Raw genomic sequence first — 20,194 nt, 5'->3', positions numbered from 1 at the left:
TCAACTTTACAATGTTCTCTGTCTGATAATAAGGCTATTCTTAGCCCTCCTAAACTATGGTCAAAGAGAATTCACCAGAAGGATCTCTGGAAGACCTGCCTTGTTATTTATTTATTTTTTAAAAATTATTTTATTGGTGGCTTGTAAAATTCATATAATCCATACATCCATCCATTGTGTCAAGCACATATGTACATTTGTTGCCCTCATCATTCTCAAAACATTTGCCTTCTGCTTTAGCCCTTAATATCAGTTGCTCATTTCCCCCCTCATAGTTTTGTCATAAGTTATTCTGTCCAACGTCTCCGTCCGCCTCTTCTCTGCTGTCCATCCCCCAGGGAGGAGGCTATACTTAGATTCTTGTAATTGGTTCCCCCCTTCTACCCCACATTCCCTTCAACCTCCAGGCATCGCCGCCCCTCACCATTGGTCCTGAAGGGGTCATCTATCCTGGATTCCTGTGTTTCCAGTTGCTATCTGTACCAATGTACATCCTCTGGTCTAGCCAGATTTGCAAGATAGAATTGGAATCATGATAATGGGGGGAGGAAGCATTTAAGAACTAGAGGAAAGTTATATGTTTCATCATTGCTAGCCTGCACCCTGATTGGCTCATCTCCTCCCCACAGCCCTTCACTAAGGGGGTGTTCAGTTGCCTACTGATGGACTTTGAGTCTCCACTCTGCACTCACCCACCTTCACAATTATATGATTTTTTGTTCTTTGATGCTTGATACCTGATCCCTTCGACAACTCGTGGTCACTGGTGTGCTTCTTCCATGTGGGATTTGTTGCTTCTGAGCTAGTTGGCCAGTTGTTTATTTTCAAGCTTTTAAGACTCCAGATGCTATATCTTTTGATAGCCTGGCACCATCAGCTTTCTTCACCACCTTTGCTTATGCACATGTTTTTCTTCATTGATCGTATCATGAAGGTGGGCACCCACTGATCTGATTTTTAGTTCGTTGATGTCTGATAACTTGTCCCTTCTGCACCTCATGGTCAGACAGTCTGGTGTGCTTCTTCCATATGGGCTTTGATGCTTCTCAGCTGGATGGCCGCTTGTTTATCTTCAAGCCTTTAAGACCCCAGATGCTATATCTTTTTATAGCCGGGCACCATTAGCTATCTTTACCACATTTGCTTATGCACATGTTTGTCTTCAGTGACTGTGTCAGTATAGCGGGCACCCACTGATAAGATTTTCAGTTATTTGATGTCTGATAACTGATCCCTTCTACACCTCGTGGTCAGACAGGCTGGTGTGCTTCTTCCATATGGGCTTTGATTCTTCTCAGCTAGATGGCCGTTTGTTTGTGTTCAAGCCTTTAAGACCCCAGACATAGCTATATCTTATGGTAGCAGGGCACCATCAGCTTTCTTCACCACCTTTGCTTATGTTCACATTTTTCTTCAGCAGATGACATTGGGCCTCCACTCAAGCACTTACTCATTGCAAGAACACATTGTTCTATTAAATTGACCTGCCTTGCTATTTAAGAGATCCAATGGCCAGTGATGCTAACAGGGGCGGGGCCATTGAAGGGATGCACCTCTGGGCTCTCTTGTTGGGAACCTTCTATAGAGGCTCACATCAGTCCAGCATATACCTGGTTGCCCAAAGTGTGGCCTCCACACAAGATCTCAACAGCTTCCTAACACACAGCAGCGTTGGTCAGCAGTACTCAACATTGATTGAAAGGTGAAACAGATGGACCTGGGACCTAGGTTTATCCCCAGGGAGGTAAGTAGAGTACTGACTATGTGAGCAGACTCATTAATCCTTTTGTAGTAGTTTGCAATGGCTGGTCACATCCTCATAGAGACCTACCATGTTGCTATGTGATTCCCCAAGATGCATTGTTAACTGTGCCTCTTACTCTCTAACACATTGCAGCTGAAGCCAGTAGTCCACAGTACCAGCGAGTCCAAATTGACCCTCACTCTACTGCAGGGCTCATCTGTAGCAATTCCCAGCAGGCTTTCAGGTGACCCTAATTGTGTGGAGGAGGGCTGTCCTGTTTCAAAGCTTTCTTCCCATCAGTGTCCTCCCAGTAGTGTGTTGGTTGTGGGGTAGCCTCCACTAAAGATGCCTCCTGCTTCTTACTACCTAGCAGCCTCATTCTGAAGACTCCAGAACCAGCCAAAAGGAGAAGCAGACAGACCTGAAGGTCTGGCCTGTGGGTTTCACAGGCCAGACTTACGCAAGGCCCAAGGGAGTCGAGCGAGTGTTCACTCTGGGGAGAGACTCCAATGCGTGGGCCGCCGGTAGAAATGGTCAGTAGGCTGTCTGTGTGGTGCAAGTCCGAGTGCACTCCCGATGGACCCCCTTGGAGCCGTCTGCCTTGTAGTATGTTGGTTGCGTGAAATCCCCAATAAAGATGCCTGCTTCTCAGCACACTGCATCCCCAGGTCCTCATGCCAGAGTGAAAGAGGAAGCAGACGGATCGGAACTGACTCCCTGGGAAGTCTGTCCTGTGGGCTGCAGAGGCCTGAATTGTCGTGTGGGCAGGAAAGCAGCTGGAGGCATGGCCATGTGAGTGGGCTTCACTGCACAGACCTTCCGTAAACTGTGCAGGGGACTCACAGCTGATGGTTCTCGGTGCTGGTCCCCTCTAAGGGGAGCCCTGGAGAGTCGTGCCTTGCTGGTCTTGGATTCCTGCCTCTTTGCACAGGCAGGGGCTGTGGTGGCTAGAAAAGCATGGTTGTGTTTTTGTTTTTTTTCATCCACGATGCCAATTCATGGAAGCTGGCAGCCCATGTCACTCAGGGAGGTCAAGGGACACTGTAGGATGTGATGGTCAGACCCTATGTGACCTTTGGATTTCTGCCAGTTTGAAGTTCTGTGCTGCTGTCCTCTGCTTTTCCTAAAATGGAATTGAACACTGTGGCCATGTTGTATTTCTTGTGCAGGGGCAGCATGGAGCAATGGCTTACTTCCATGGCCATCTGCCCAAGAGTCAAGTGACCCTTAACATAAGGTGACTAGACGTCCCGCTTTTGGCAAGACAGTCCAGATTTTTCACAAATTTTCCCATGTCCCAAGGTGTTTTTAAAAAGTCCCGATTTTTGGAAAGAATGCACGACAAGCTAGGGTATACGGTTTTCGGCTGCCATGTGGCTATTTCGCCAGGATATGCATTTTATCAATGGTGTCCCACTTTACCAATGTTAAAATCTGGTCACATTACCTTAACAGAGCTTTCTTAAACATGATCGTGTTTGTTCGGTTGGAAATCATTAACTGGACTGAATCTTGGGTTTTCATAAAATGGGGTTTTCCACCCACGGTCACTGAGAGTACAATGTCCGTAAAACAAAGGCAACCACATTGAGAACATCTTGATGCTGCACTCAGCTGTGACCCGTGAATCAATCATGGCTACCATACAGCACAGACGGCTAGAGGAAGACCGTGATGACCAGGCATTAGAGATTTGGGGTTTTTGCAATCAGAATCCTTTTCAAATCTATTTTTCTTTATGCACAGGAGGCTTTAACAGAGGGATCAAATAAGAAAATTTAGACAAAGGTGTATGGGGTTGCTTCCCATATTAAATAATTACTTCCTAGTCTGTTAATACTACTTACGGGCTTTCCCTTTATAGTTTGTCTATCTCAGAGGTTGTCCGGGGCAGCGCCACAGGGGGAATGCAATGATGGCGATGTTGGTGCACCAGGGATTGCTAAATCCTGGGGTTCTGTGGATGGTCTTGGTGGTATCGTGGTTTAGGTGGTCTTGGAGGGATAGCGGTTTAGGTGGTCTTGTTGGGATAGTGGTTTAGGTGTTGGGCTGAAAACCATCGGCCAGTCCTCTGACTCCATCATCACTCTGTGAGAAAAAGATGCAGCTTCCTGCTCTGGTGAAGAACTGCAGCCTCCACAGCCACATTACACAGGGTTGCTCTGAGCGCGAATAGATTTTACAGCTATTGGGTTGGCTTTATGGGAATTTGGTCTCTACAACAACTTTCCTATTCACACTGCATGTCCCAGGGTTGTACAAATGTAATTCTTTCAGCTGACTTGGATTAATTTCATATTAGACCACAGATTAGTTCATGAAAGATGCTTGGGTTAAAAGTGTTTTTTACATGGCATTTAAATTCTAGGATAGTTTACCAAATTCTTCTATTCTTGTGAGCTTGTCTGGAATTAAACAGCCACTAAGTTCAAAAGTAATTATTTTTTTATTTCAACTCTATAAAGTATACAACAGGCACTCGGCAATTACAGCTGCAGGAAAAATACAGAGCAAATCAAAGCAGGTTACGTTTATGAAAAAGGTTTTAATCTACATCAAAAGAGTGCAAGTGGTCAATGACCATTTGATGACAGTTGTTGCTTCTAATAAAGGACTCTTTCGAGTAGGACAAGTTATCAGAGGACAATCAAACAACCACAGCTGTAAGAATACAAAAGAACTGACCAGTTTTAAAACATTATACACTGAAATAAATGTGATAGATGATACTTAAAGAAATGTCTCTTTACTTGGAAAGCCCAAATCTCTGAGTCAATGTGTGTCAGTGTCTCAGAGCTCTGTCGTTTAATGCATGGGCAGGTTAAGAGGAGGGTAACAACACACTTTCCATGTTTGACTTTCTAGTTCTGTTGAAAACTTGCTTCCTAAATGATTTGCATATACAAGAACTCAGAGAAAGCATCCTGTTTTGTTGAGTGGTGCACCAAGGTACTTTTTCATCATTGGTTTCATAACGAGGTGTAGTTAGCAGTCATTTTCCCATTTTCCTTTTGGGTTGAACCATTGTCCATGGAATCTACAAAATGAGCTATGTTAGAACTCGACTGCACTATTGTTCTTCACTGAATCTGCACAGCTTAGCAAAACAGGAACACCTGTATACAGACTGATAGTATGTCATATATTAATTTGACCTGCACGTACATTTATACATTTCACAGAAATGATGCTGTATCTCATTAACAGATACACAGCTCTGGTACATTTAACAGAAATAAGAGAACAACTTCATCATTTCTGTAATTAATTCATCAGTATTATATAATAAAGGCTTATAAATTGTTAGCAGAAAGAACTGTAAAACGCAGCAAGCTAAGAAAGGACAACATTTTGAGGTGTGTTTGTCTTTGTCATGCAGCATAACACCAAATTTGTTTTTTAATAGGATGCCAGGAAGTTAAGGCACTTGCAACAACGCCAGATAGCAGGTCATGTTCTAAACTATGGGACAGATGAGTAACAGTACAGTTGACATAATTTTCAATAATACTGACAATAATGACATTAATTCAAGTCTACTTGGACCTAAAAACATTATCCAATACAAATAAGATGAAAGAATAATGCTGTGAAACTCTAAAAAAAAGTTATATGTACCACAAAATATCACACAAAAATATCTATTTACATAAATAGTTGTCTGTGGTCCTATTGTGAAAGAAAACGTTGTTATGGATAATGCACAGGTCACCTCTACAGTCAGAAATCAACTCTCCTGTCCTTGTTCTCAATACTGTAGCTGACTTATTAAAACTTAAGTCCATCATCAGTTCAGTCATTTAGAAATGAAATAAGAATCCAATAGTTGAGTTTATGTATTATTAGACATGTGTAATTCACATACATATTCAATACTTTTATGTAAAAAATTACCACATGTAAAGAATAATGAAAATAAATTTGTCAAAATGCCACATTGACCTGATTTATATCTTAAGAAGAAAGAAGTTCTTAACATAAACTCGTTTATAGAAATTTTCCGGAATTTTTTCCTAATGTAACCAATCCATCGCAAATATTAGGACGTTCCTTTCCTTGGCAGTTGTCAGTGTTCCTGTGAGTCAAGACACACAGAAAGCCCACATTGTTCATAGTCAGGCATCAACAAGAAAGTCAGTTAACACACCACGCAGGTTAACACTCTTTTAAGTCACCGATTTCCTTTTGTGTCTTAACATGGAAGGAATATGGAGTTTTCAGAAATAAAGTGAGATGCATTTTATGAGCTGATCATGATTTATAGCCCTAGTGTTTTCATTAAGACAAGATTTAAATCCTTAAAATTCAATGTTGAAAATTAGATGACTGTTTTCTGTTAGTAATTCTTGGAAGATGTAGTTCACCTTTATTTTGGGTGATTGCTTTAGCTGTCTCATGCTATGCCGCGTGTCAGGTGAACAGAGATGCAGTAACAAATGGGAGAAACAATACACAGTTACATTGTGCTGAATGCCACTTCTTCCTTCTCAAGAGAGCTTGAATATCCTGCTTGTCTTACACTTGAACTATAGTTCCAAAGCCCACCGTGAGGGCTACTCTCGGGGGACGTTTGGGCTATCCGAAAGGCTGCAGGAGTTGATTTTCTGAAATTAAGATCAGGTAAACCTCTAATGCCAAAAACCACACTATTTTTAATTTACAAAAGAAAAAAAAAATTAACCTTGACTATCACGTTGGGAACATATTTTGTTAAAGCCCGATTTAGAAGGATTAGAAAGCCTCTGAAATAGCATTCAAATTTAGATTTTCAATTGATATAGTTCATTGTCGATTCTGAAATCTGTAAAAGAAAATTATTATCCTGGGGAAATAGACCACTTTGGAGAGATTGCTTAAGTGGGAAACAATTATACTAGACTAGCAGTGATATCTTAGAATCAAAGATATTAATTTAACTTTATTCTAACGATATAGTCTTAGTGTAGTTTTTGCCTTTAGTAATCATATACTGTGCGTGTGTTCAGTGTGATGTGTTGATAGTACATGACATCCTACAGTGGTCTTGAGTAGCGCAGATGAAGAACTTGATCGTGTGCACCTTCTCGCTATGCTGCCAGGCTCTATTTTGACTCCCCCACGCTCCTGCAAGGTCAACATTTGATTGGGTTTCAACTCTTCAACGTGAAAGAGCACACCTCTATTCATTACACCAAATTCATGCACAGTTCCAAATGAGGATGACAGCTTATAAGGCTATGTTCTTGTCTAGAAAGCTAGGATGCTATTTGTCAAGGAAAACTTTGCAATGGCCCTGCTCCTTGTGACAGCTAATAGTCAACCTCCCTGCCCAAAAATGATTCCGTTTAAATTGTTCATTCTTTTCCGCATGTGAAATAGCAAATTGTTGGGGTATTTCCAAGCCTAGTCTTTTCAGACTGGTATAAAAGTTCAAAATTGTGATGTTACTCTCCATGTTCAATAAAAAACAATTTTTAAAGAGATCACCTGCCCGATTTTCCCCATACTCATTTCTTCCTTGCACATGCACATGCACTAATATTGGCTCACTCACACAAAGGTGATCAGCACCCGGCCAAGTTCTTGTCTACTCCCTGACCTTGCCTCAGGAAGACTTCTCACCTGGAAAATCTGAATTACTTGAACTTTGCGCTTTCTTTCTTTGATTTTATGTTTGGTTCATGCCCAAGACAAGAAGCTAGTTCAATCAGGTTTTCATCCACCTTCCTCCCTCCACCCTAGGCTACACTGTATAAGTAGAATCTGACAGGAATTTGTTTTAACAAATTTAGTGAAAATGATTGCGTCTCTGGCTAGACATGAAATGGTTAGTTTTGTGTTGTCTGTTCAGACACTGACATTTACAGATGAAAGATATACATAGCACCTATGTTGTTTATTTGAACGTTTATTTTTGGATGGGTCTTAATTCTGTCCCACCCCACCCCACCACCAAGGGATTACTTTTATAAAAGGGAGTACTTTAAACCTCAGTTTGAGGGTATGTTAGGTAACAAATAAAACCAATTGGCTGCTAGTCATTTATTTCCAGGACCATCTTTAAGCACAATATTTTAAAGAACATGAAATGGTTTTATTAATTCCTTTGTGTGCCACTCGATCATGCCAATTTGTCAAAAAGAAACAAACGAGTGTCATGCATGGTTTTCAACCCTCTGTGGAAACGCAGCCATCCCTGCTGTAAGAGTTCTCAGCAGAATCCATAGCAATTGTGCTTTTTCGTATCAATTTTTAAAATCTGTTGGAAGGGTAACATTCAGTCTCGTCATCAGCACGACTAGGAAATAAAAATGGTGAAGCTCTACGACCAACAGATGTGTGGTCCTCTTCTGCATGATGTACACACTGGCTAGCAGTCGGATGCCCCACAACACTCAGTGGAAGAAAGGGGAGAGCCCAGTTTCTGTACCACAGTAACCTATCCTATCCCATATGTGATTTTTTGAACTGATGGATCACTCTAGCCAGGTACCGACTCTTACTGGATTGAAGTGTTTCTTACAGTCTATAATCAGAGCAAAGCAAGATCAATGCAACGATAGAAAACATCTCTACTGGTGAAAGGCTTTGCTTCAGGACCACCATGTCAACTGCTATTTTAGATTCGAACAGAAAACGAGTAAAGAGCGCTATAGTCATCTAAGCAAGAAGTCCTAATGCCACTGGAGTTACTGGAGCAGCATCGATCAAAGGCATCACGGTGACCCCGAGCGCAAATCTTCTCCCTTTCCCTCAGGTATGCTGGCAGCTGTGTCTCAGATAAAGCTGTCTTCAGCAAGGCAGAAGCAGGTAAGAGAAATATGTTAGAAGTCTATATCCCATCCTGAGTTGTCATCAGGCGGTGGTTCGTCACTGTCCTCAGGGAAACTGTCAAAATTGCTTGTGTCTGTTGGTGATGCAACCTGCGAGCAAAAGAGCACGATTACCAGGCTGTTTTGCGTCTGGTTTCTCATTAGAATACAAACCTATACGGCCCCCTCAAGAAAGCCTCCCTGACACCAAGTCGATGCTGACTCAGAGCGACCCTGTAAGTCAGGCTAGAACTGCCTCTGTGAGTTTGGGAGATTGTAACCCTCACGGGAACAGAAAGCTCCGTTTCTCTTCCATAGAGTGGAGATATATATCTTTACTCAATTTCCATTCAGTGACTCCTTTTTGTGTGTCAGTCTTCTACGTAACAGGAATGAGACTTTGTGTCAGGACAAACAATGGTGACTAAAAAGAGACCTGGCCTTTGTCCTTGTGGATTGGAGTTTATTCTAAGTAAGGAATAATTTGTGTGACTGAAAGAAAGTCACAAAAATCAATATATAATTATAAAATAATTAAAAAATTGGTGCTATGAAATAAAAACACAAGGTGTCATGAGACTATATTAGAGTGATCGAGGTATCTTTAAGAAAGCATTATTTTAAGCCCAAGAATTCTTGAGTTCAAGAAAGAGGTTGCACTACACTTTGAGGTGGGAGAGCGCTCAATGCTTCGGAATAAACAAGAAAGGCCGATATAGCTGCTAAGAGAAAACCAATCTACTGACCCTGAGTTGACTCTGACATAGGGTTTCTGAGGCTGTAAATTTATAAGAAAGAGCCTTTTTTCTTTCTCCCAAGGAGGACTTGGTGGTTTTGAGCCACTCTTCTGAGGTTAGCAGCCAGCACTGAACGCACAGCGCTACCACAGTTCCATGTCTGAGCGGAGTAGGTGTGGCATTATGTGAGGCTCTGAAACAGACAGGGATTTGATTCTTTCCGGTCTTTTAGGCCGCATTAAAACCTATCTTTTTCTAAGTATCATACAAGCCAATTATAAAGTTATATCAGTGTTCTGGAAATTTAGTGGCAAAAGTAAAATCTTTTGTACAGTAGCCATAAAAGTAACGAAGCAGCATAATTTAGTTGTCAAATCTGATGATACTCAGAAACATTTACTTCAGGGAAAATGCCGTTGAATATTACTAACGCAAAAAGACTGAAATATTTATCCCTCCCCATTTCTTACTTTTATTCTGAAATAAAAATTATGCAAGTGCAAGAAACATCTGTAATGTGAAATAGGGGAAGTCCACTGATGTTTTGTGTGTGAATGAATGTAAACATTAGCCAGGAAATAAATCTTAGAAGCTGGAGGATGTTTCTGTCTGAAGAGCAGACTCGAGTCCCTCGTAGAAAGAGGCAGAATAAAATGAAAGACCCAGGACGGAAGAGGCCTCCTTTCCTCCTTAATTAGAATGCTGGACAATATCATTGAGATATTGCAGATATTCAAGCTAATGCCGTGCAGGCACTGAATGGATTGGCTATGTAACATGAACCCTGACGTATCGGGGAAAGAGAGTTAAGGAAAGAGAGTCATTTCCTTTTAGGGACCGAGGAAGGAATGAAACAGAGCCCAGGGCAGAGAGGAGGGACGGTGAGAAGGGTTTGAACCTGCTGTTTCCCTGTTCAGCTACGTCTGATGAAGCTGAACAAGGATGAAGATGAATTTGTAAAATGTGGGTGTATTATAATAACAGGAAATAGATTAATTATTGATCAGCACCCTGTTAGAAACTTAATACAGATCCTAGAAAATAAAGGCTGCCTGTGCATCACATAGCAACCAAATCTCTTGACGAGTCAAAATAAAGAAATGCTGGCTCAACACTGGCCATACACTGTGCTGCTTGAAGGTGCTCTCCGTCGTCCGGCACCGACCCCGCAGCCTGCAGCAGGTTCCGGAAAGGGGTCGGTACACTCCTTCCCAGTCTCCTATTCTAGGACTTCAACCAGCAATGTTTCTTATTCTGGTTGTGGATTTGGTACACCCACATCTTACACATTTGGCTCTGTGATGATTTCCCTAAGTTTGCCATGGCTGGACTGGCTCAAACTGGCTTAGAGGTCTGTCAATGAGGTACTGTTTTCCAGGAGTTGATAACTGTTGAAACTGGTTACTGAAAACACGTCTTCCACCTACATTTGTATGTTTAACCTTTTATATAACCTGCATTCCTCACCTAATGATAGGATTAGGTTCCAAAGATAAGGTTGATGTGGAAAAATTCACATTATGTGAAAATGGACTATGATCATATCAGATCACAAAGTGGAGAATAGCTACATCATTACACAATTGTCAAATTAAATCATTACTTATCAGCCTAGTTGACATATTATCTGAACAGTCAGCATTTTTCTCACTTTACCTCTCAGCATCCAATACCACCAAATGTACATCATTAACACACAAAATAGTTGGATAGTAGCCAAAATCATTGTTTAATGGCTTTTTTTTTTAAACTACAAGGAGATTTTCAAACATGTCATGGGAAAATGGAATGAAAAGATAATGGAAAAGTAAGTAATTAAAATGAATAATCACCAAAGTGAAAGGTAAAATGTATATAGAGTAACTTGTTCCTCGTTTATCTATTTTCAAACTTAGATTTCAGCATATACCACTGTTTGAATGTTGCCTGTCTCTAGTTCATTTCATCTGATCATAGCATAAGCTTTAAAATAACATTGTCTCTGACAACAGAGCCAGGCCAATAAAGTGTGCCATTCAATTATAAACTGGAAGGTTTACTTACACTTGGTATTATGGGAGGTGTCAATGTGCCTTTTCGTAAGCCTTCCCAATTAAAGCCCTCAAACCATCTAGGAAAAGGAATGAAAAGAAACACAAGAGCAAAGATTAAAACACACACACACAAAAAAAAGATTAAAACACGAAGACAGTGAGAGACATTGCACCTTAGCTAAAACCTTCTCACTGCAACACATAAAGGCAAGTGAATGATGGAAACCAGTTAACAAACATTTTCAATACAACAAAAAGAATTTCCATTTAATTACAGATTTTTCCAATTAACTTATAGGATGATGTGTCTTTTTCCAAAAGTCTGTCAAAATTTATAATATCAATTAGGAAGAATTCTCTTTTATTCTAGTAATTCTAGTCAAGTACCTGCATGACCCTGTTCTTATACTACCATTATGATTTAGTAAATGCTATAAATGTTTTTGCCCCTGTTATTTAAGGAGGTAGAATCAGGCATGAGAGAAAATTACTGTCCCGTCTTTACTACAAAGTCAGAGAAATAATTGTCTCCCATTTCTATTGGTGTTTACATATCTTATCAAATTTCCAATCTTTCTCCTTTTTGTAAGTAAATGAAGATATATGGTACATAACTTTTCATTGAAAATAAAAGCATATGCTACTATGACTTATTGCTGTGTTTTAATCTGAAGGGCTGGCAAGTGCTCATACTACATTCTTAGTAGGACTTTCAACCTTTTGGATATTCATGGTTATTACAGTAAATAGGTCCCTTTGATGGAAATGTGTATGTGCTGTGAGCGTTGCACAGAGGGGTGAATAGAGAAAAAGGAATTTGAACTTGGCTTAGCTTTGGAAAACTCAGTCAATATATATAAGGTCTAATACTGAAAGTGCTACTATTGTTTTAAAATGTATTTTAATTTTCATTATATTATCTAAACTAGGAAATGGCTGGAAGTTGTTTGGACTTTAGTTTAGGAAGCATGGCATAATAAGGTGGAAGGGTTTGTTTTTGTTTGTTTTAAATATTTTGGTCAGCATAGGATTCCAGAAAAAAGACAGGCAGACACATGTCCTCCTTCTGCTGTTGTTCTTGTGAACTGCCACCGCAACTCGAGAAGAAACAATGTTACTTGGTGTGAATTGAGAAGAGTTGAATTTCGTGAATTCCGTGCCTTGCAGGGTCAGGTTCCAAAGATGAAACTAGGAAAGCCCTTTTTAAAACGGCTGATTGGCCTCCAAGCGCTGAGGATGTTTCCAGTGGCCCAAGTATTAGGTGCTAACCCAAAGGTTAGCTTCTTGGAATCTATTGACCCAATCAATCCATAGGAAAAAAGAGCTGGAGATTTGCTTCCATTAAAACAAACAAACAAACAAAAAACAAGCAAAAAACCAACTTTACTGCCTGTGCGTCAATGTAGATTCATGGTGACCCTACCGGGCAGGGTGGAATGAGCCCTGTGAGTTTCTGGGACTGCAACTGTTTGCCGGAGCAGAAAGCCCCTCCAGTGGACTGACTGGTGGTTTCAAACTGCTGACCTTGTAATTAGCTGCCCAACACTTAACAACTAGGCCACCACACCAAACCCAGATAGAGCAGTTTTACTTTGTCACATGGACTCTTTACAAAGTACAGTGGACTCTCGGGCACCAACAGACAATGGATGGCATCAGTTCTAGCATCACAACTTAGGCTTCTCAAACGACAGGCTGGGGAAATGCTTGCCATTTCCAGCTCTGGTGAACGCTCCCAAACCTGAACTTCAAAGGGCAGAACACTTACTTGTGCTTTTGAATGTCTTTCACGCCATTTTTCAAGTTCCCTAATCTTTCTGATGGATTGTCCCTGTAAATAAAACAATAATTGGTAAGGAACCTTCTGTTTATGATCTTTTCGAATGTGATGTGGTGGAAATGCTTACCTGCATAGTTTTTTAATTAAGTTAGCAGCATTTTTGGCAATCTTCTTTGGAAATTCTATCATATCAATCCCCCTCAATATGATGTTATAGGTTTTCATAGGATCTGGGCCTGAGAAAGGTGGGCTGCAAGAATCAGAAACAGGACAAGAGGTTTTATTTCTATTTCCTAAGGAAAAAATCATCATTAGAAATGCCACAAAAAGGCTTGAAGGTAAACAAGTGGCCATCTAGCTCAGAAGCAACAAAGCCTACATGGAAGAAGCACACCAGCCTGTGTGATCATGAGGGGGTCGAAGGGATCAAGTATCAGGCATCATCAGAACAAAAAATCATATCATTGTGAATGAGGAGGGGAGTGAGGAGTGGAGACTCAAAGCCCATTTGTAGGCCACTGGACATCCCCTTACAGAAGGGTCTCGGGGAGGAGATGAGCCAGTCAGGGTGCGATGTAGCAATGATGAAACATACAACTTTCCTCTAGTTCCTAAATGCTTCTTCTCCCTACTCCTCCCCCAAATACCATGATGCCAATTCTACCTTACAAATCTGGCTAGACCAGAGGATGTACATTGGTACAGATAGGAGCTGGAGGCACAGGGAATCCAGGGCAGATGATCCATTCAGGACCAGTGGTGTGAGTGGCGAGATACTGGGAGGGTGGAGGGAGGGTGGGTTGGAGAGGGGGAGCTGACTGCAAGGATCTACATGTGGCCTTCTCCCTGGGGGACGGACAACAGAAAAGTGGGTGAAGGGAGATGTCGGACAGTGCAGGATATGACAAAATAATAATTTCTAAATTGTCAAGGGCTCATGAGAAAGGGAGGAGTGTGGAGGGAGGGGTAAAAATGAGGAGCTGATGCCAGGGGCTTAGGTGGAAAGCAGATGTTTTGAGAATGATGAGGGCAATGAATGTACAAATGTGTTTTTCACAAGTGATGTACTTATGGATTGTGATAAGAGTTGTATGAGCCCCTAATAAAATGATTGGGGGAAAAAAGAAATGCCACAAATGACAGAAATTACTATTTGGGGAAGTATATTAGGAGTGATAGGTGGAAGAAGATTGGATTAATGGCTAACCAGTGTGGAAGCCTTTCGTAGCAAAACCGTGAAATGGGTCAAGTTTGTCGGTTGTGCCCATCAATTCTCTTTAATTTTGCTGGCTAGCCTTCTGCTTTCTTATTGCCTTTGGTCATTGAAGACACTCCTTCCTTCCTTCCACTCAGGTTCTCGAGTCATTTCCGACACATAGCCACTCACTGAACTATACTTGGGTTGGAGTCTAAAATACTTAGGATGGGCTTCAGGACATCGATTTTATGGCCCACACCCTCATCCCCTGATGTAGCCTCAGAAAAACCAAGCACGGTTGCACTTCTGAGTGTTATTGATGTTACCTGGGATATTCACGGCGCCACCCCATGTTTTACAACACTTGGGTCACACAGCCTGGCCTCTTCCATGTGGACTTCATTGATGCCTCACTGAGAAGGTTCTTTGTTTGAAGACAAGTCTTTAAGCTGCCAGGCACTATTCCTTTGGATAACCAGACACCAACTGGCTTCTTCACCACGTTTTCCTATAGTCCCCATATTGTCAGTGATCTCTTTAAGAGGGTGAGCATCCAGCAAGGCCATGTCATAAGAACTAATTGTTTTCAGATTGGGGCTAGAAATAAGTGTGATTCCAAATCCATTCAGGTATCTCTATCATTTATATATGTCTGGTTCATTTTAGAGATATTATTATTGTTTTACAATAGAGAACATTATAAATCATCCTCCTGGGGCATAAGGTAATTATATTGATAGTGTCATTAATTTAGTCATGGTATCGAATTGGAAATATTGTTGAGAAAGGGAAATTCATACAAGTGTAGGCTGACTTCCGACCACAATATATGAATTGTTGACTTATACAGATCAAATTCTTAAATGAATGGATACTATTTACATAAACAATGGGAGCTGATAGTGCAAATTTTCCAATATCACTCATTAACAAAGGCAGAGCCATGCTGACAAGATTAATAAATATCACAAGAAAGCAACGAGGGCATTAAATAGGAAATATAAGGTTGTCCCAGACCCCTATGCAGTGGACAGCCTCAAAGCAAGGAGTCTAACGACCGCCAATTCCATAGCCAAGGGATAGCAGCCATCTGTTTCCTCTCTCACTAGGGCAGTTCAGCCTTCAGTCAAAGGGAGAACGTCTGTTCCTTAAATCTGTGATAGGTGAGTTTGATGTGCCCTCAAGTTTTTTTAAAATTAAAAAAATAACAATACCACTTCCACTAAAAAAAACAAACAAAAACGCTCACTTCCCTCAAGTCAATTCTTTAGGTACCATCAAACTGACTTTGACTCCTAGCCACCTCAGGTGACAGAGCAGAACTGTCCCACAGAATGTTCTAGGTTGCCGTCTTTATGGCGGGGCTGTGGAATAAGCATCGGGTCGCTAACCACCAGATAGGCCATTCAAATTGAGACAGGCTAAGGGCAGTGAATGAACCGGATGCAGAAATGTCTTCTAATTGAAGTGGAGGCCCTTGTGTGGTCTCTTTCATTTCTTGATAAATGGCTAGGATCAAATATGTCATATCTTGATACACATATATTTTATAAATAAATATAAAAAGAATTATCAACAATGATAACCAAAGTTGATAATGAATGGATTGCCTTAACCTGGTCCATTTGAGCCTTCATTTTATGAATTGCTAGTTGTTTTCCGAGAAAACAAACAAAGTAGGTACTGAGATGTGGTGAAATGCACTTTAAAATGGTGTGTTCAAACTGAAAATGGCAAGAGTTGTTTGCTGGTCTACTGCTATCGACAGTTCCCTATCAATGCCCGTACCTGCCAGTCAGAAGTTCATACATGAGGATTCCCAGGGACCAATAGTCAGCTGAAATGTCATGACCTTTGTTCAGGATGATCTCGGGGGCGACATACTCTGGAGTTCCACAAAAAGTCCATGTCTTCTTTCCAAATCCTATTTTCTTTGCAAAGCCAAAATCAACCTTAGAAAGAAAGAAAAACAAAATGCATCAAGTCACTCAGCATTAAGCTTAAAGCCATAAGCTACGTTGCTGGAATACACCGACGATGCTTTTTTACAAAGATGATATAAGCTATTATAGTGTAATCTTCTAAAAGGCATCATCTCCGTTGCAATCAGACAAAGCGCCTCTGATCAAGCTCAGTGTCCTGTGGAAAGCCGCACGCTGCGGGTGAGATGAACTGCGTGCATTAAACAGACATCAACCCTCTCTTGCCGGAAGACTTAGCATCTTTCCTGCTCTCAGGCCCACAGAGGGGGGGCACACACCACCCGATTTTAGAATCGCCTCTCATTAAAATGTTTTAATGATCAGGTGGACCTTCTTAATATCTTTCTTAGAGTATACAAGAGGATTTCAAAACACGATTGAGAAATTCTATTATCTTTCTCTTTCATTTTCCACAACCTTTTTGAAGCTCCCTCATACAACATTTCTGTGGACTGAATGCAGTTAGCATTTGATTAATATTAAATATTTGAAGATTCAGTCGATTGTTGAAGGAGCTGAATAATATACTTTGGGACGAAGGGCTCTTCCCTTACTGGACATTCAAAGAGATAAAATCAAAGTACATCCTTTACTTTCTCGAATCCTTTTAAGAGGGAGATTCAAGTCCAGAAAAATCTGAAAGAATTTTATTTAGAATATAAGCAATTAAATACAGTTGAAAGTCATCTAATAATTAACAACCCAAGTGTTTAAAAGTTAAATATAGACACTGACAGATTCAAATGCCCAAAAAAGTTGAACATTTTTTCTGAAATAAGAGGACTTCCTTTCCATGGTAACTCTCTATAGCCCTTAGCACATTTACTACATGATCTAGATAACATTGTCTGAAAAGCCCATTGGAATTCTTGTAAACGAAATATATGAAAGGTATTTATGGTCTTCCATGGTACACCTACCTGTTCGTTTGCGTGGCAGACGGCTGACCAGAAAGAGCACTTCTATGAGGCTCTTCTTATAGGGCTGGGAACACATGCCAACAGCTGTGATCCTATTCAAGCATGCTTTCATTCAAACATAGCTCATTTCATTTCTCATGATCTTCACATATTTTGAAAAGTAATTGGTTGAAAATAGCCACAGTACAACTATTTTTAAAAAATGAGCTAATGTTGGGAAGGAAACGTGAATATGGAATGCTAGCAAATGAATACAGCTCCCCAAACCAACACTGTAAACCCCGGGACAGAAACCATGTGTGCAGAGCACTCACCAGTTTGGCGTAACCTCTGTGATCCAGGATGAGGTTCTCTGGCTTGAGGTCCCTGTAAATGATCCCTTTGGAATGCAGGTAGGCAAACGCTTCCACCACACATGCTGTGTAAAACCGGGTTGTAGAATCTTCGAATGAACCTCTGAGGCATACAAAATGAAAGGAAAAGTATATGAGAAATCAATTTAGCTAAAAGGATTTTTGTTTTCTCATCCAATCCTCTCTCGGTGCCCAATGTCCCACTGGTCATATGTCACGTGACTGACACCGCCGTGGAATTTCAAAAACATTCAGTAAACAATACAAGACAGTATCTGCCCTTGTGAGTGGGAAAGTGAAATTCTAATCACCTGAAAGGAGGGATGAACACAACTAGACACATTTATTTTTTTTAAACTTTTTATTGTGACTTGAGTGGAACTTGACAGAGCAAGTCAGTTTTTCACTCAACAATGTACTCACATTTGTTTTCAGACAACAAATGCAACCCACACCGTGTGACCTTTCCACTTCTACAAGTGTTCCCTGTTTCCATTTGTCCTTCTTTGCTGCCTTCTCAGCTTTGTTTTGGGGCCCACGTTGCCCTTCTGATCTCTATGGCTGGCGACTTTAGTGTGCCCTCTTGCCTGGTATTGCTGTGCCTGTTCTAGGCCTGTCCTTTTTCATTCGGCTGACATCAATTCAGGGAGCGAATTCAGTTGTACACTTACAGAATGTAAAGCCTCAGAGTTCTGCCAGTCTCTATGAGAAAAATAATCTGTTTTATATACTTAAAGGCTTCCTCTCACTAGCCAACTAACCATCTGAAAAGCAGAGTAACAGCAGTGGAAAATAGAGACAATGAATACTTTTTAGGCCTTGTCTACCAGAATATGTCTTTTAAAGCACAGTTATATTTCATCATACTTATTTTTAGAGTGCTTAATTATTGCTCTTTTTAAATAATGTAGATATGTTTCCTGAGAATGTGACTACAATTAGTGCTTTCAAAGAACTAATTTGGAAATGAGTTATGATGACCAACCTTTTTATACTACTAATAAAAAGCCAATCAAAACTCCTAAAGACAGCAGTCAAGAAATCAAGTGAAGTATTGTGTAAACATGCAAATGAATATTGTATAAATTTACACTGTGCAAATTTGTTACACAAGACCTCTTTACCATGCTAAAGAGCAAAGTGTAGAAAAAAGAGGAAGGGTCATCAGATAATTACAAAAAGAACTGTAATCGTGAGGGTCTGCGAAGTAACTTGATGATGTTGTTCAGCATGCCAGCGTAGAGTCTGAAGTTGTGGGGCAGAACTCTCATCCTTTAACTTTTTATTTATTTTTATTTTTTAATCCTTTTATTAGGGGCTCATACAACTCTTATCACAATCCATACACACATCAAATGTGTAAAGCACATTTGTACATTCATTGCCCTCATCATTCTCTAAACACTTCCTCTCCACTTAAGCCCCGAGCATCAGGTCCTCATTTTTCCCCTCCCTCCCTTCTCCCCACTCCCTCATGAGCCCTTGATAATTTATAAATTATTATTTTGTCATATCTTGCCCTGTCCGACGTCTCCCTTCACCCACTTTCTGTTGTCCATCCCCGAGGGAGGAGGTCGCATGTAGATCCTTGTAATCCTTTCCCCTTTCCAACCCTCCCTCTCTCTACCCTCCCAGTATCGCCACTCACACCACTGGTCCTGAAGGGATCATCCACCCTGGATTCCCTGTGTTTCCAGTTCCTATCTGTACCAGTGTACATCCTCTGGTCTAGCCAGACTTGCGAGGTAGAATTGGGATGATGACAGTCGGAGCGGGGAGGAAGCATCTAGGAACTAGAGGAAAGTTGTATTTTTCATCGTTGCTACATCGCAACCTGACTGGCTTGTCTCCTACCCAAGACCATTCTGTAAGGGGATGTCCAGTGGCCTACAAATGGGCTCTCCATTCATCCTTTAACTTTTTTAAAAAAACAGAATTCCTTAGGAAGAAACACTCACTATATATCTTTTTCTTTCTTAACTAGTGAATATAATTTGATTTTTTCATTATAATTTGGGAACATTGGTGTGAACATGAACTCTTAAGGTGGCTGCACTATTATATGAGAGCTGAGCACACAGGTAGTTGTTGCTAGTGTGAGTTAGGGCTAGTGCGACAGGAGGTAGCCCTAGAATTGATCTCACGATGACACTTCTTCAGTAGGATTTGTTTCTGTGTCAAGATCAATGAGTAAAGCCTAATTGGGCAATGAGATATGGCTGGATTTTTGTTTAACAAAATTTACCAGTGAATCCAAGGCTTAGACAACTATCATACAGGTCAATTATATATATATATGATGCCCCCATTACCTTGTTTCCCCGAAAGTAAGATAGTGTCTTATATTAATTTTGGCTCCCAAAGATGCGCTAGGTCTTATTTTCAGGGGATGTCTTATTTTTCCATGAAGAAGAATACAGTACACATTTATTGTTTATTGTTTTATTAAAAGAGACCTCGCACTTCCTGTCTGCTCTGGCTGTGTTGCGTCCAACAGTGAGCTGTGCGGCGGCGCCCACCACTACGGTCCAGAGTCCAGAGTTACGGAAGCTTCGGGCAGCCTTATTTTGGGGGAGGTCTTATTTTTTGGGGGGATGCCTTATATTTCAGCGAGAGGCAAATTGTAAGTAGGTCTTATTTGGGGGGGATGTCTTAC

The 20,194-nt window shown here is 40.8% G+C and overlaps 1 protein-coding gene across 2 annotated transcripts in view; it reads right to left on the bottom strand.

The window, feature by feature from the left end:
• Window positions 1–4,171: 4,171 nt before the first annotated feature.
• PRKG1 (protein kinase cGMP-dependent 1) overlaps window positions 4,172–20,194 on the bottom strand; it is a 1,384,334-nt gene continuing 1,368,311 nt past the window's right edge. For both annotated transcript variants that reach the window (XM_004701092.2, XM_004701091.2), the window contains exons 13-18: window positions 17,500–17,641; window positions 16,072–16,235; window positions 13,213–13,335; window positions 13,074–13,136; window positions 11,316–11,382; window positions 4,172–8,646 (exon numbers count right to left, since the gene is read on the bottom strand). In XM_004701092.2, the coding sequence (XP_004701149.1) occupies window positions 8,548–8,646; window positions 11,316–11,382; window positions 13,074–13,136; window positions 13,213–13,335; window positions 16,072–16,235; window positions 17,500–17,641 (658 nt within the window). In that variant the 3' untranslated portion in view covers window positions 4,172–8,547. The remainder of the gene's footprint in view (window positions 8,647–11,315; window positions 11,383–13,073; window positions 13,137–13,212; window positions 13,336–16,071; window positions 16,236–17,499; window positions 17,642–20,194) is intronic.

The sequence above is a fragment of the Echinops telfairi genome, unplaced genomic scaffold (assembly GCF_000313985.2).
Source record: "Echinops telfairi isolate 266 unplaced genomic scaffold, ASM31398v2 ScPeMD7_70;HRSCAF=299, whole genome shotgun sequence".
Taxonomy (NCBI): Eukaryota; Metazoa; Chordata; class Mammalia; order Afrosoricida; family Tenrecidae; genus Echinops; species Echinops telfairi.
This window is presented reverse-complemented; position numbering and strand designations above follow the sequence as displayed.